The 17,163-nt window shown below is 39.1% G+C and overlaps 1 protein-coding gene across 2 annotated transcripts in view; it reads left to right on the forward strand.

The window, feature by feature from the left end:
• The first annotated feature begins 2,004 nt into the window (after positions 1 to 2,004).
• Positions 2,005 to 17,163, forward strand: part of KCNIP4 (potassium voltage-gated channel interacting protein 4) — a 399,406-nt gene continuing 384,247 nt past the window's right edge. Inside the window, exon 1 of one of the 2 annotated variants that reach the window (XM_069014342.1) lies at positions 2,005 to 2,304. In XM_069014342.1, the coding sequence (XP_068870443.1) occupies positions 2,244 to 2,304 (61 nt within the window). In that variant the 5' untranslated portion in view covers positions 2,005 to 2,243. The remainder of the gene's footprint in view (positions 2,305 to 17,163) is intronic. The other variant, XM_069014346.1, reaches the window with a different exon arrangement.

Raw genomic sequence — 17,163 nt, forward strand, 5'->3', positions numbered from 1 at the left:
CACAGTGGATGTCAGTTTTTACTGAATGTTATATAGAGCAGATACATGGGCTTGACATTCTAATTGGAGGAAACTTAATCAGGTTTGGTAAACAATAAAGAATTTGCCCTTTAAAGCAAATTTGGAAAAACGCCACATTCTGACATGCACATTTTGGTTTACATAGAACATCAAAATGACACAAGTTTTTCTAAGAGAGGTATTTAAAACTCAACAGAACAAAAAAGAAAGAGTATGCAGAGGAAATTACTCGGAGCAAGGCCCATCAAGAAGGAGACAAAGAGCAAGTGGATGGAAACAAGGAGAGCAAGCATAAAAACAAAGTAGATGAGATTGAGAGAAACATGCAGATTTGTGGAGACAGTTCAGTTTATTTGGGTCACTTTCTTTTTTCTTTGCCTCAGACACAATTCATCTTTGAGTTGACACACACTGTCTTATCTGTAAAAACCTGGTAGGCACTTCTGGCACTTCTGTTCCATGTTGTGCTGTATACCTGTAATTCATTCTAAGACACAAGATGAATGTATAGGTATTCTTGATATATTACTACTGTTCCTGCCTTCGTTCACTCTGTTATGACCAGCTGCTCCCATATATTTGGAGTGTTTTTGTAACTCAAAGAGTTTTGATGCAATGTTGGTGTAGAGCAAAGGGAAGTGACAATTATAAATCTGAATTGCTTCACTCTGAAAACTGTATATGTGTAACAACAAGGGCTCCTGAAAAATTGTGATAGAGTTTTCTGTAAGGTTAGCATCAAAATAAGTTCAAATCCTGATAATGAGATAAAATCCTGATCTCTGTTCTTACTACTTTGAATTTCTTTGATAAGGAGAGATATATCCTGGCTACTTGAGGATTCGCCTTATAGAAGGGAACTATTTTGAGGGTATATGACAAATACAGTATTCTGAATCCTGTTTCTCCTGTTACCTAAATTCCTGTTACCTGAATTCCTGTTTCTCCGGTTACCTAAACCTCCATCAGTGAATGTATTTTTATCAAAAAATAACACTTGGCAAAAGCTACTCAACACTGTGTTGTTCTTGGCAAGCGTTGTGCTACACTGTGGTGTCTCTGTCCATTCAAGGCTTCAATCATTCCATCATTTTGGGGTTGAAACAGACATAAGTTTTTCCCATGAAATAAAAGGAGATATAAGTCCTTTCCTAAAGCATTAGTTGGCAATGTGGCATAGGAATTACTCCTTTTATCTTTCAGCTCAGAAGAATCTTAATAATACAAGGTTCAAGGAATAATATGAAATAAGATATCAAAAATAATATTTAAGGTATTAGGTAGCTAAGCCTATAACCCTTATGTGCCTTGAAAAAAAAATACTGTAATTTTTGGGGGATGAACTCAATGAGAAGAAGAACTGCAATTTCTGAGACACGTCATTATTCATGCAGGAATGAAAGAAATCGTAAAGACTGAAAAAATAACTGTGTTAAAATTGAACTGGGAGAACTACCATTATTGAAGCATTTTCTAATGGTATGTCATGTGTCATAGTAGGCTTTTATAAATTAGAGGTGTTATGAAGGTGTCTTAAAATGCCCTTTCCAATCCCTTCCAAAATATACCCTGGGGCTTAGGGAGTGCTCCCAGCCTGTGCTAGCCTGACAGGGGTGTTCGAGGAGCGCAGCTGCGATGGGAGCTCCCCTGTGCTCAGTGCCGGTCCGTGTCCCGGGCAGCCTGAGGCTAACAGGTGAAGCGGGAACCACCTGCGTGCGGCCGCGCAGCAGAGCGGGCGGGCGGCCCGGCCCTGCCGGACTCTGCCTCTGGGCTGTCCCCGCGGCCGCCCCGCTCCCGGGCCGGTCCGGGGCGCAGGTGCCGGCTCAGCCCCGCGGCGGCAGCGGCCCCGGGGCATCCCGGCGGGGCAGGCGATCCAGCCCGAGCCCTCGCTCTCCCGGCAGGGAAGGGGTCGCGGCCCCCGGAGCCCCGCACCGAGCCCGCCCCGCGCCGCGCGGGTGGCGGGGGAGGCGCAGCCGCCGAGGCGGGGCCCCGCTCCCGCTCCGCTCCGCCGCTCCCAGCCCCGCTCCCGTTCCCGCTCCCGCTCCGCTCCGCCGCTCCCCCGCTCCCAGCCCCGCTCCCGTTCCCGCTCCCAGCCCCGCTCCCGCTCCGTTCCGCCGCGCCCAGCCCCGCTCCCAGCCCCGCTCCCGCTCCGCTCCGGCTCCGCGGCCCCGGCGCGGCGGTGCTGCCGCGCGTTCCCGCCGCGGCTCCGGGCGCCTCCCAGCATGGACGTGAGGAGAGTGGAGAGCATCTCGGCGCAGCTGGAGGAGGCCAGCTCCACAGGCGGTAGGACGCGGGCAGCGCGGGGACGCGAGGCTGCTTCTCTGAGTTAATTTGGGGTCTCGTCCCCTCTCCTTTGGGCAGCAAGTCTGGCAACTTGGCATGGGGCGGGGAGGGGGGAGCTGCCTGCCCGCTTGCGAGGGGTGAACGCACCCGTGTAGTCGTGGGCAAATGTGTGTGTGTGTGTCTATGGGGACAGTAAGCAAACGCTTAATGCCTGGGATCTCGGGCTAAGAAGCGTTCAGGGCTTCTCGTATCCCGCCCTAAGATGCCTGCTCTGACCTAACTGGTACTTTTGCCTTTGCTGAAATGACTTGGGGCTGGGTATGAACCTCCAGGGTATACCTTCTCTAGTTACCAACTCCCAGGAGATAATTTTGGTCAGTCCCCCTTACACCTCCCTGCTGTGGTCTCCATTGTACCTCTCTGGTGCCTAAGTGACAACTGTTTGATGGAGACTCCCTTCTTCTGGTAAGCCAGAAGTGCCTTTCTTTTCTCCGTATCTCAAATTGCAGTTGCGCATTCACCTGAGAAAGGCTACAGGATAACTTGCATTTTAGGGAGAAGAAAAGCATGCTTTGCTATCCTCCACAGTGATTGTGACTCCTGGAGTGTTAAGAGTTTTTTCCCAGTTATTTAAAAATGAAGCTTCTTGGCTGCAGCGTGTGTAAGAGGATGTTGCTGAGAAAGGTGTTCAGCTCAAGACAGCTGGGTAAGCAGAGGATGGTTGGACAGTTAATGAAAAACTTTGCAAAACAGGCAGTCAAAACCAGGAGAAACTTCTTTTCTTAGAAAATATGTTTCTTGCTGTGCAGCTAGATATCTCATAAACTGTGATGCCAGTGTAGAAGAGTAGTCTTACCAACAAGTTGTTTGAAAGACACAGTGCAATCCCACCATTTGCTTGATTTCTAATGCTTCAGAATAAATCTTTTGCTTCCTAGAAGAGGTTCACAGCCATGTGTTCTCTGTTGGATTCTATGTGGTTTTTCTCTTTTCCTACTGTCCTAGCTTTTTTAGTGTTTTAGGATGTGTAGCCTTTCACATAGGATACCAGATCCTTTGTGTTTGGGATAGGGAACTCTTGTATTTGACTGTGCTATCAGCTCAACTGTAAATCCATCTTTGCAGTTCATTAAAGTTTTGGGAAAAAAATGTGTAGTCATGATTATCCAACAAGGGACACGGCCACCAAAGTGGTGTTGTGGTACTTCTCACTACTTTTCAGATCCAACCCCCCCAAATTATAATTTAGACTTTTCCCTCTACATACCACTGTCAGCCTTCCAGCTCTAGTCTGTTAGAGGTCCGAAAGTCAAACTGTTTTTCCATAACACATACATCATCAGTGACAAACACTGAGCAGGCTCTTGACTACCTATGCAGCCACCATGCAGGACTGTTCAGGCTAAAAAAAACTGAGGTTGTGATTTTGACACAGTGGATTTGCAGGGCTCCTGTTGAGGAATTATTTGGTTTATGGATCATTAATGTAGGTATTGAAGCATAAAGAGAGTTTAAAGCTTAAAGTTTTTTCTTACAGGTATAGTTCGCAATAACAGGAAAGTGTCTGTAGAAAAATTGGGGAAATATGATCTGAATCCATACCATGCAAGTACTATGAAATACCCAGATCATATTTTTATGGAAATTGTCTTCAGTTGAGCCCTATATTAGATGTGTTTTCTGTTTTGGTTCTCTTTATATGCATGCCTAGTAGCTTTTAAAAATTAATGACAGCTTTAATTCACTTTAAGCTTGTAATGGTGAGAAGAAGTAAGATACACTTTTGCACTCCCTTAGAATACAAAGCAAAATCTGACTGAAACATGACTTACTGTAGGAAAAATGTTTCTCAAAAATAAGTTTTTATGCCAGAAGAAGAATGTGGAAAGACAAAAATGACAGAGCTAAAAAGAAATACCTCCTTTCTTTTGGAGAATGACACACAATACTCAACATATCTCATCACCAGTGTGATGTGATGTGATGTGAAGCTAACTAGTGTCTAGCTTCACTCCTCTGGGCTTTCTCCTTATGTGAGAGGGCCCATTTATTTTTATCTTCCCACAATTTTGGCCGTTTTTCGTCTAAACTTTCCTTTCCATTTTCTAGCTGTCTCCCTTCAGGCTCTTAAACGTTCAACTCATTTTCAGGGCCATCAGCATTTCTGAGTGTACCTGTCTGTTGGATTTTTAACAAGGAAGGTGGATTTTTTCTCATTAATTCTCTTCAAATAGAATCATAGCTTCAAACATTGGTTATTTTTAAATGGTAATGCCTGCAGAAGAGTTGTTACAGGGATTTGATGTTAGTGCACGAGAGTCAGAAAATGAAACCAACAAAAGTGTGACTGTTCCTCAATTTCATTTTTCCAAGTGAAATAAAGCCCAAATAACGCACAGGCAGCTTCAATGATGAAAACTATTATTGACAAAGGCAACATTTTGTACATTTTAACAGGTAGTGGCTGCCTTAAGCTGATCATCTCCTTACATTTAATCTTGCACCTTACAGGGCATCTTCTGATTCAAGGGCATTCAAATTAATGCCAATTAACACTGCTGAGAGCTCTTGAAGTAACAGAATGTGTCCTCTGTGGAATACTGAGCCATTGTAACAATGAACTGTTCATCCCTCTGCCTCATGAAATTGTCTTAATCAATGTTTTATCTATCAGAAAGCTGCATTTGTTCTAGTCATAGCCAAAACTCATCTGCTACTGGGTAAAGGCATGCAGTGTCATGGCAAAATGAGAAGAGCAGAGGGAGATTATCAGTAAAAGTTTGTATGGGTAAAAACAAGTTTAATCACAAAGTGTCCTGTGGGTTCAATATCTAGGACAAACTTAAGCTGTTGGGAATACTGATATGAATAAGACATCACCACAGCAACTGGTTGCTTTGCTTTAGGGTGTGATGAATTCAGAATGGGGATTGTGCTGACCAGTATGACCACGCTTACTCAAAAATGGAAATATTTACAAAAGCCATGGTGTCATTCATGGCAAGTTTTGAAGGTTTTTGCTTCTTAGACAAGGCAGTCACAAATTCATGTTAGGAAAGAGGCAGTAATTTCTACATTGTGGGCAGAAGGACCACAATGGAACAAATAGTATTATTAAGCAGTGTTTATCCAACTTTAAGTTTACTTAGAGTTAAAATATTCTCTGCCATACCTCTGAGAGATCCTTGTGCACTAGTGCTCACTTTTGCTTTTAATGAATGACTTGCTCTTGTTGCTTGGGGCATTCTTAGAAGACAAAGGAAATAGTGCTAAAAGGACAAAAAATTACATATTGAATAAGCTGAAAATAGGAATTTAGGAAAAGGGATGCTAGGGAAAAAGCAAGAAAGTGATAAAAAATATACTGGGAAACAATTACAGGAAAAAAAGAAGAGGTGGGAGGAGGGAAAGGAGGAAACAGATTTTGTATCTCACGCGTTGAGATAAAATTTATTATGTGTTAGTGTTATGTATTGGACCAATTTCTTTATATCTCAGTTGGGATTCATCTGACACGATGAAAAGCAGGTACTGACTTTCCAAGTGATTTGCACCAATATTCATATCAGCGTGAAAGCTTTGATTTGTGTCAGTCAGGAGTCAGCATCACTGTTTTTAATAATGATCTGTTGTCTCCAGACACTCTTCATCATTGGACACTTTTAAGATTCAGATGGACAGGGTGCTGGGCCATCTTGTCTAGACTGTGCTAGAAGTGCTGCTTCCACATGCAATGCTTTTTCTGTGAAATCTGCAAATACAGAAGGGAAGGAATAAATTAAATGGACTCATGATCTAATAAAGGATGTATATGTATAACGGACATGCAAGGAGATAAAAATATTTTAAGTGCAAAATATACGTTCTACTCTTGCAGGGTGGAGGAAATAATTGATGCTTGAGAGAACTGACTGCAGCATAAGCCTCTGTGAAAAATCTGAGTTCTGCCTCCATCTCCGGTTCCTCTGTTCAATGAGTGTAAAGAAGTAATTACATGCAAAATTCTGTTACAGAGAGTCATATTTGACATGAATGCTGAAAATATCTTGGCTTTCCATCAATATAAATTTTACATCATGTAAATACCAATTTTCACAAAATACAGATTTCTTATTCATTATTCCATCTTTCAAGGTTACTACTTATGCTTGGAGAGTTGATATATAAATAGCTGAACATCTGGAAAGGTTTCAGGTATACTTGGCTTAGAGAACTTATGCTTACCAGGTGGTTTTAGACATTTTAAAACATATAGAGGCAGATATGGTATCTAGCAGTAAGTGTAGCCATCAAAGGAGTAGCTGGTGTGTGTCATGGAAAGCTTTTACAATGTATCAGATAAGCACTTAGGACTTATGCTTTGGGTTGGAGCTGAATATTTGATCTGTGCAGCATTCAGCTGTAATCTATCCCATCTCAGGCTCTCAGTTTGCCATTGTGATTTATTCGGAATCTTTGGCACTTGAAAAAGAAAGTATCTAAAAATACAACACCTGATTGCTTCACTATTTCCTAGATATGTGCATTCCTGCCAGGCTGTCCTACTGTCTTCTCCCCATCCCCCTCCCCAATTCTGCTTGTCCTCTCTTTATTACAGGTACCAAAATAGACTGTATATGAACTCTTCCTTGCCAAACAAGTGCTGGCCATTTATTGTCTCCTATGAGCAGAGGCCATTACTCCTACTTGAGATGAGAGAGAAAACATTAGCAAATGTTCGTGGGCTTGGAAGTCAAGGAGCCAAATCCGTATTTCAGTAGCTGTAGTTGATATAGTCTGAACCAAGTAGGATTCCCTTCGTTAGCACACACTTCAATAATAATAGGCTTGGGCCTATTCTGGGACATAAGGAGTGCAGATACCAACCCTTCATTACTTGGAGCACAGAGTGGCAGTGCAGGTGGAGGTGGTTAATGGGATGGTTTATCTCTGTAATGTTGGGCCTGAACTGTAATGTATTGCTGCATCAAAAGTAAATGGACAACACTTTGACATAGACAGTTTTTTGATAGTAGTTTTCCTTTCAGAATCCAGGTTCTGCTAAGGGCTTTGCTTTCCATTGCTTTGATGGCTAGTATTTGGCCTGGATTTCCCACTGAGGACACGAGGTAGAATGTGGAAGAGTGTAAACAAAAGTGTATGTATGTGTTTTGGAGCCTATAGAACTATGGAAAGCATGGAATCCAATTATTCTGTGATGTTCTTAATTATTAGTTTGTAATTGCATTGCAGAAGTCATCATATCAGATCATATAGATTATGGTTTGATTTTTTTTCCTCATCATTTTTCATTCTCACACTCTACAGGAGAGATAATTTCTGTGTTATCACCTTCATGCATGCAGCAGCGGAGGAGGTTGGGCTCTAGATTTACTTCTATGAATTTGGGAGATCTGTAGACAGCTATAAACTGGCAGCAGTTTAAAATATGTGGTTGGGTTGAAAATATATTGAATCCATTCGCCTCTAAGAATAAACCCAAACACAGAATAAAAGCTGTAGATCTGAGCTCATACTGTGTTTTATTTCTGGCAGCCCAGCAGAGACTTAATATGGTATTAAAAGGAGCTCTGTCAGAGGTCTGAAAATAAATATAGTGTTTCTCTTTTATATTCTTTTTCACCTATAAAAGAAATTTCTTTAGAGACACACTTTATAGTTGCGACCCCCTCTTGTATGTTTATAATTTATACTGCAGCAATACAAACAGTGGTATGGAAGTCATATATGCTTATGTGTCCACTGGAGAAATTAACTACAGGTGGAAGGCATGATAATAGTGAATTTTAAAATAAAAATGTTTTGCCCTATTAATAAAAATGGTGCATTTAAATGTTTGGGTTTTATTATAGGAGATAATATCTTTGTTTTTCTACCAGGTGTTTTTCACCAGATAATGCATAATCCTCGAGCACAGTTAAATGCCTAGCACTACACAGCACATTATACCCGTATGCCACAAAGTGGCTAAGTGGTGACAGCATAAAAAGAATTATTCCAACTTAAAGGCTTTGAATGTCCTAAGACACAGACTTCAAGGTGGTTGCTCTATTTCATGCAGTCAGTAAGAAAGGGTTTACTATTTTAATGACAGGGAAAAAGCCCCCCAACTTTACTGATAAAGTTTACTTGTTTTCACAATTTTCAGTTACCTCTCAGTATCTCCAGAGAGATTATGAATATTGCTGTAGTTATTAGGATTTAGTAGAGAAAATCTTATTCTTAGTTTTTGAATCAAGCTTTTGTTAATAATCCAGAAGAAACATGTAGGATTTATTAGAAAGGTAAACAGTAGCCATAAAGTGTGATGATGGTCTGGTTCTTCACAGTAGGAATGACCAGAACAGCGTATCATCACAGTAAGTTGTTTGATTATTGTGACTATTCCTAAACCCTTTGATACCAGTGGGAATAAATGCAATGAATAAGGATTTTTAGAATTAAATGTAGTTATTTGATTTAGAAATTTTAATGGTATTACAGTGCATGTTATAATAAAAACACATTAAAAACAACTTTGTGCCAAAAGAGAAACATTATATAAAGAAAAGATTTCTCCAAAACAATTGCAGTAAGTTGAAAAAGAGAAAAAAAGTTGTTTGTTTGGTTTTTTTTTAATTTTAACTTGCATACATGATGCAACTTGATGATCTTTTGAAAGTCACATTATATAATATCTGTCAGATACAAGCACTGTTGCAACTGAACATTGATGTTTGGAATTTTATATGTAGAGATGTGTACATGCAAAGCAGCATAAATTAACAAACTATAATAACATTTTCAAATACCTGGACCAGTACTACTATAATGCTTTTTTTTTTTTTTTTTTTTTTTTTTTTGCATGAATGTTGCAGCTCATAGTTTCAAAGAACACTGGAGAAAGATTGACCTTTTTTGAGACGCTTTGGCACACTCTAAAACAAACAATGTTGCACCAACTACTCCTTGGCATTTTGCAGCAGCGGGTGCTCCCTCCCTGTCCAGGAACTGAGATGGATCAGGGAAAGCCCCTGCACACACTCACAATTAGCACAGTTGCTGGCAGGAGCATCCCTGTCTGTGTGCATGTGGTTTCCCAGTGCAGAGGCTTGGTGGGAGAATGAAAAGTACACTGTGGGATTACAGTCCTTACCTGAGTGGTTAAAAGAAAGGAGAGGACAAAGATCAAGAAATGCCTTTTATGTGTGTGGCTTCAGTGGTATCTGAGCAAGTGGACTCTGGGATCTGGATCTGCTATTCTGTTACCTTTAGACAGAGATAATTGAATCCTGTTTATTTTAAAATAAGTAGGAGAAAAATCCTAAAGAATAGTCCGTTGAAGCAACGTAACAGATGTATATCAAGGATACGCAACCATAGATTCGTGTTTTGCTTCATTGTGTTCTGGTAGCAGTATGATAGGTGTTTCCTCTGATCCCCATAGGTTTTGACAGTGTAGCTGGTTTTAACCAGGGGATACCCAGATGTCCTTAATCATTCTGACTATTGACTTATATTCCAGTGCTCAGTAAGTGAATTGTACACTGCATATCTTATGATTCACTCCTTCTATTCCGTGTATTATTTTTCATGTTGATTTATAGACATTTGAAGTTATTGTATTTTCTGATGTGACATTATAAAGAGTATCACCTGTTGTAATGCTATCACTAAAGAAAGATAAACCTAGACTGTTCAGGGTGTTGTGTGCTAGCAGCATTCACCTGCTGAAACAAGTACACATTAAAGTTTGTTGTTATTTTTAAAAAGGTGCTGTAATTGACATATACATGCTCTTAGGTGCTGCCCTGATTTCTGCACAGCCAGTCTACCAAATCCAAGATGTCTAAGAAAAAAAACAAACACAGTAGTTATACAAGTTGTGAGGAAGTGCAGTATGATTAAAATACAGAGATTTTCATGCTATTGTTTCAGTAACTAGGTCTACTTTATATATTGCATCATTCTTTCATTTTTGTGGTGGTGATGAAGTGTGGTTTCCCAGTTCCTTTTTTTTTTTTTTGGAATATGCCACATTGTGTATTATCTTCCCAGCCTGCCTTCCAGAACTTGGTAAATCAGAGAAGTGCCTCGGTATCTAGGATCTGTCTACTCACTATGTTGTTTGCTTCAAAGCTGTTGCTTCCAGCCTTCTCTGCCTGGTAGATGGAAAAGAGGAGGTCGGATAGCAGGATGAGTTTGGTAGACAGGTTAGGTTAGACAGGTGATAGGTGTTGCCCTTTCTGCCTTCTTTGACATGATGATGACAACAAACCTCTTTGCAGGAGATTGACACCTCCAACTCTCTCATGCAATGACTCCTGCTTCTGCCTATTTGTCACTTGGAAGCACATGTGAATCCCTCAGCTAAATGAGCACTTTCTGACCTTTTTTGCATAATCTTTTTCCTCAGAGGGATGTTATTTTTGGGTTATATGCTTCTTTCTTGGTTGGTTGATTGTCACTCAAAGGAGAGGAGAGTAGGTGATGCATCTGGTGGAGCCAGTGGTCTCTAATGCATGTTTTATAAAACAGAATTCTGGCAGACTGGAGGAAAAAATAGCAAGTGGAGGTTAAAGTGAGGAGGAAACAGACATGACTGAGGGTATAGTGGCATAGTTCTTTACATGGCACACCTGCTGTCAAGTTTCTCCCAGTACATTAAATCTTTACTAAAAATATGAACTAGCAGGACTTAAAATTAGACAGACTTATATACCTTGCTTAATTGCTTAACTTGCAGGGTTGAACAATCTTTAGACATTATTTTGACTCATGAAAATATTTGTGTCAGCGACACCTTTTGTTTGTATTCAGCTAATTTTCCTATGCTTAAATACAATAAAGCAATTCTGTTTCAATATAGACTTACAAAGATCTCCTCCTGTATCTAAAGTCTTTGAGCCACCCCAAACTTCTTAAGAATCAGTAACTTTTTTTGTTCCTGAAGAGATGGGAGGTGTTCAGCTAAAATCCCACATAGTACTAAAAAAACCAAGTCTCTAATAATAATTTAGCTGTATGTTTTACTTTGCCAGAGTTCAAAAGTGACTGCCTATACTTAGAAATGCAAAAGTAAGAATATTTTGACCTGTTTAGATGGTAAAACTATGTAAAAGGTGTCAGTAAATTTCTAATGACTTATTAAGCAGTATTTTATCAGCAGTCACTTTAATCAACAGCATTTAAATTACTACTAGGCTGATAATCTGTTAGGGTTTTTTCAATTAAGGAATTCAGAAGAAAGTAGGCACCTTTTTTTGGTTTATTTTTCTTTTCCTTTCAAGAACCCAAAGCATTAATAGTGTGTTTTCATGTAAGCCTCTTCACAAAGAATATGTACAGAAGTGCTGTCAGTTAAGTGAGCAATTTCTCCATGAAAATGAGCAAGAAAAAGTTGATGGCATTATCAAACCACTATTTGGAAAGTGGCAACTCACAGTGCTGACTGTGGAAATGGTATACTTTCCATTCTGCAGGTGTAATGTCAGAATAAATGAGTATGCAAAAGTGAACACGCAGTTCATTAGATCGTTTCTTGTTGCAATAACACACAATATTTTATGTTCCAAGAAGGATGTGTATTGATTAAATGCACCTTGCACTTAAGCAATTAATGCAGATCTTCTGGATCCATTAGTGCCTCTTTCATTATGATTGAAAACCTGATCTTGCAGCAACTGCAGTACAGTGCAGTGTGTGCAACTGAGGATCATCCTGTTATACTTAAGAAAGACACTTGCTGTGCCTTTGAACAATTGTCTTTAGTCAAGTGTTTGAACAGTTGACTTTAGTCCTTCAAATTCTGAAACCTCTTACAGAGAAGGGAAGAAATAAAGCTTTTGTCTCTTCCTGCATAGTCCATAATTTCATAAGCCAAAACTGGAGCTGTAAAGGATACCCAAATATACTGACAATACACCTTCTAATGCTAATGTAATCTTATCATGCTAATATAATGTGAAAGAATGTGAGAATATGAGAAGCAAATAGAGATATCAAAAGAGAGCCTGTTTACCTAGTCAAAATAATAGAGAGTATTTCTAATTTAAATGACCAAAACTGCAGCTTTTAGGAGTCAGTTAATTATTTGCTTTCTGGGAAACAAAACTTCCTCAAGGAATGCTGAGATTTTTGTGTAATATCTTCATCCGAGAAACTTGTATTATAAGAAAAAAATCCCACCACTGAAAAAGCTGTGAATTTTTTGGCTGAGGACAAAATAAATTGACATATACTCAGTCAATTTTACATGTTTATATTTGTCTCTGGATGCTAGGCAGACAGTGACTAACCAGGCTGACTGCATGCAACTGTGTGTAATCTATACCACCTGCTCAGGGCAAAATCCTGATACAAAATCCAGCTCAAAAATTCTATTACATTGGATTTCATTTATACTTTTGAGATAAAAGCAATAAAAACCCATGCAATCACAGAAAAATATTTTGGAAGAGGAGTTGAGAAATCTTCCTATTTGTCCTGATTCCCCAAGGTAGGATCAAATATTCATATGTTGGTTCAGATAGCTTTTTGCTTAAGGTACTTAAAATTCACCACTACTGGATGCTTTATGACATTGCTGGTTAATCTATTCCAGAATTTATCTTTCCTGATACAATCTGTTTCCTAGTCCTAAAGTTGTAAATCTTCTTAAATGTAAAGCTTGGTACCCAAAATGGATGAAATACATAGCCAAGATTTTATAGTACTGAATAGGACAAAAACCTTCTTTGGTATGTCTTAGATTTTTGTCTTGTTTATAGTTTCAAGTCTGAACTGCTGTAGCTTCCACAGCAGCCTTCCACCGTCCTCACCTTGTGATTTAACATGTTCAGCAGTGACAGACTTCCCAGATACACAGTTGTCACCTAAATAGTTTTTCTCCATTCTGTTTTAACAAGATGGATAATTTCTCTGGAAATTTACTTGATGTCGTCTAAATTATCATTTGCAAATGATAGCTAGTTTCTGAGTGTTGCTTTTTATCTTCTAACTTGCAAACTTGTTGGAAGCTTAGTAACTACAGTGCTCAAAATCGGAAAACTAAAAGTAGGGTAAAGATTTCAACTTATCTGTCTATCACAAAGGAGAAATTACAGTTTACCCCTGTTGATGGTAATTCTTCCCATGCTACAAGAGCTCTGTAGAAGTTACTGCTTCCATGGAGATGAGATCAGCTACTCCCAGTTCATGTTGGGAGTAAGTTACGCCCTTGCAGTGCACAACTCTTTGTATGAATCAGCTCTCAAGAATTTGGGATGAGGTAGGAATCATTGTCTTGCAAGAAATAACAACCATCAGCTTTCCCTCATCACTATGGGAAGCTTGATGGAAGACTGCATGGATTCTCAAGGGCCTCCAGAATTTGTCTCTTTTATGATGTGAACAATATTCCAAACAAATGAAAAAGCGCAGCTTTAACTTGCACTGCTTTCCAGTTATTTATTGCATTTGGATCTTCAGAAAGAAAACTTTGTCAGTGACCCTTTTATGAACTCTATCTTTTCTAAGAATATTTTATCTCTTGAGCATTTGATATGTAGCATGAACTTCTTATTTCTCTCTTCCATAAATAAAAACTGAAGACAGTTACTTTAAACAATTTTTTAACATGAAAAGTCAATGTCACAGGCAATAGCAAAGCTTTTGAAGTTTCAAGCACTTCTTATTCAGATTATTTTTATCAGTGCTGTACCATCTCACACTTGATAAGATGTGCCTCCGTTTTTATGAGTGTCTTTACTAAATGCTATTATAATGATAAAATAGGGTGTGCTCATTCTTCTCTCATTTTTCAAGGCTGGTGTGTCTAGAGGCTTTAATCAAGAAGATGTCATATACTTTAACTTTTATACCAGCTTAAGCTTTTCTAGTTACAATTTTTGGTGTGCATACTCCAAAAAGTATTTAACTTTTGCCCACTGCCTGATTAAAACCACCATTAGAATGGCACTTGCATGCAAATGACCATAGAGGATTTATTATCTGTCTTTCCCAAATTCATTTTTATAGTCTGATAGTTTAGGGATATGGTTCTTTAAGCCTGTAGCTCCAGGAGACTTCTGTGATAGCTGGTCTGTGGATGTTAATAAATTAAACAGTGTGTTTGACTTCAGTTGTGAGATGTGATAAAGCTGTATTAACGAGCCCAGGCAGAGGCTTTTATCAGGCAGTCCTCTGGAGGCAGGGAGCTGGTGCTCTGGCTTTATACCAATCAGCATTCCTTGCTTTGGCTTTGCTGGGAAAATGCTACACTTGATTTTTATATGAATATATAACATCATCTTCTTTTCTTTATACTTTGTCAGCTTACAGTGTTTTGATCGACAGTTATGTTAACATCCATCACAACTAATCTATTTTATGCATTGTGTGTCTTCATCTTCACATCATTTATTCTCCCTCTGAATTTTTATTTTAAATGTTCTGCAAGTATATCATTCTAGCACTGCCCTTTTCCTTCAGAACAATTTTGTTAGACAGTTGAACTTAGCTGGAAATAAAGTGTGCAGTGAGTTCTATTTGTTGTGTCTGTTTCTGTATAACTTTTTATTCATCTACTCAGTGGTCCTTTATGAAACTATTAAGCCTGTAATAATGCACCTTTGATAATACTGTGATGGAGAGAACGACATTATTTTTGGATGATAGGATCACAGTGCTTTTTGATCAGAATTGTCTTAAATTGTCTTAATTGTCTTAAATTACTGGACACTTTGTGAAGTCTTGAAGAATAATTTGTAAGTGATAGAGAAATGAAATTGAGAAGTCTTGTGGGAAAAATTGTTACTTTGTCATTCTAGGCATTTGGGCCATGACTAAATATGGGAAACAGTAGCTCGGAACAGCAGGGAGAAACTGTTTGAGTAATAATGAATAAAAATTATTACAGAGCTCCACTTCAGACTAATTCTAGTCTAGTTCAATTGACTAAATGCCTGCTAATATTTGTAGTTCATTAAGTGAGCTTCTGGAACACATCTTCCCACTTAGTTTCACCTAAAATAATCAGTGTATTCCAAGAGCATTCCATGATGAGAACCATTAGGTGACTTCTGAAAGCACGTTCCTGATCTGAATGGAAAAGCTAATAGGTCCACATGTCAGACAGAACTCTGGGAGCTTTCCCATTCTTTGGGACCCAGAAGTTGTGTGAGCTTGTTTGCACATTTCCATCTCTGGCAGAATTCAAATACGATCCTTTCTATCTCAGGGAATTAATAGAGACAAACTTAGGGATCATGCTAACATTTTAGGGATGCTTTTTTCAAGATTAGGCCTACTTATTTTAGGATTTACTATATTAATACCCCCAAAATTGTGTCTTTCTAGGACCAAATTTTCAGTCAGAGATTTTCTTAACATCTAATCACCATCATCAAGCATAAGCATCATTATGCAGAAGCTGCTTCTCATTTTCTGATAGCTGCTATCACTTGCCTGATTGACAATTTGCAATTAATTCTTATTGTGTGTATTCAGGCTGCTTGTTTGGTTGTGACTGGAACAGCACATGTGCAGAACATATTACAGAACTGCCATCAGCGAGATGCCTTCTTCAATAGGAAAGTGTATAACTGTGTCAAAAATAAACATCAGAGATTTTAAAAGCAGAAGACGTGTGCTGGAGTGTCAGTGCTGGTCTTGGTAAATACAGTGTCTTAGATTGGCTCTTTGCAGACAGTTCTGCAACATGATGCAACACCCCCTGGTAACTTCTTGTAATTTCTGTGTTTCAGGATGCAATTGCTTGTCCAGAGAGAATATAAAAGATCAGTAAAAACTGAGAAAGAAAATTAGGTAATAGCACTGTAAAGAGTATAACCCTGCATGAAAGTTGGCTATTTTTCTAAATTACATTAGTTTGTTATGGCACTGGAGTTGGAACTTTTAAAATAGTGGGCAAAAATACAACTTGTTGAATGTTTCAAAACTGTTTTAAAGTACTTTTAGAGTTTGAACATATGCATTGGGGAGGGTTTTCCTTGCACACCCTGGCTTTGAAGTCTAATACTAGCACTGTTTGCCATAGAAATAGCCACAAAGCCAAATTAACTTAATTTTATATTTGCCATATTTTCGTGCTGAATCACTACACTTCACAATTTCTTTCTACGTTAAGAAATCAAATTTATATTCAGAGTGATTATACTTCTAAACATTGCTAAATTGCTTCTGAATGAAATAATTTCAAAGATAATGTCACTACCAGATTTATTCTTAGTTCATGTGAGTTCTTTCTCAGCCTACTGTGAAAAAGGTTTTGAAATCTCAAATACATGAAGACTTATCTCCCATATTCAGTTAACTTGCAAAAAATCACACAGGTTTATTTTCCCCAGAATTGTATAAGGGAAAGGCTTTCCATAATGGAAGCTAAAGATAGACATTATTAATGGTAATTTCTTGAAGCTTGAAAGTTTCTGAAAGTTTCCATTCAGCACTGGTGAGGCCACACCAGGAGGAAGTCCTGTGTCCAGTTCTGGGCTCACCAGTACAAAGGAGACATGGGCATGTTGGAGAGAATCCACCAAAGGTCCACAAAGGTGATGAATGGACTGGAGCATCTGTCTGTGAGGAAAGGCCTGGGACTGTTTGGCCTGGAGAAAAGAAGACATAGGGAAAATGTCATCAATGTAAATCAATACCTGAAGGGAGGGAGCAAAGAGGGTGAAGTCAGACTCTTTTCAGCGATGCCCAGTGACAAGAGCAGAGGCAATGGGCACAAGCTGAAACACAGGGGGTTTTCTGAACAGAGGAGTGTGGGTGTGACCAAACACTGGGCACAAGTTACCCATGGACGTTGTGGAATCTCCCTCCTTGGAGATAGTCTAAAGCCATCTTCAGATGGTTCTGGGCAAACCTGCTTTAGGT

Source organism: Aphelocoma coerulescens, chromosome 4 (assembly GCF_041296385.1).
Source record: "Aphelocoma coerulescens isolate FSJ_1873_10779 chromosome 4, UR_Acoe_1.0, whole genome shotgun sequence".
Lineage (NCBI taxonomy): Eukaryota > Metazoa > Chordata > Aves > Passeriformes > Corvidae > Aphelocoma > Aphelocoma coerulescens.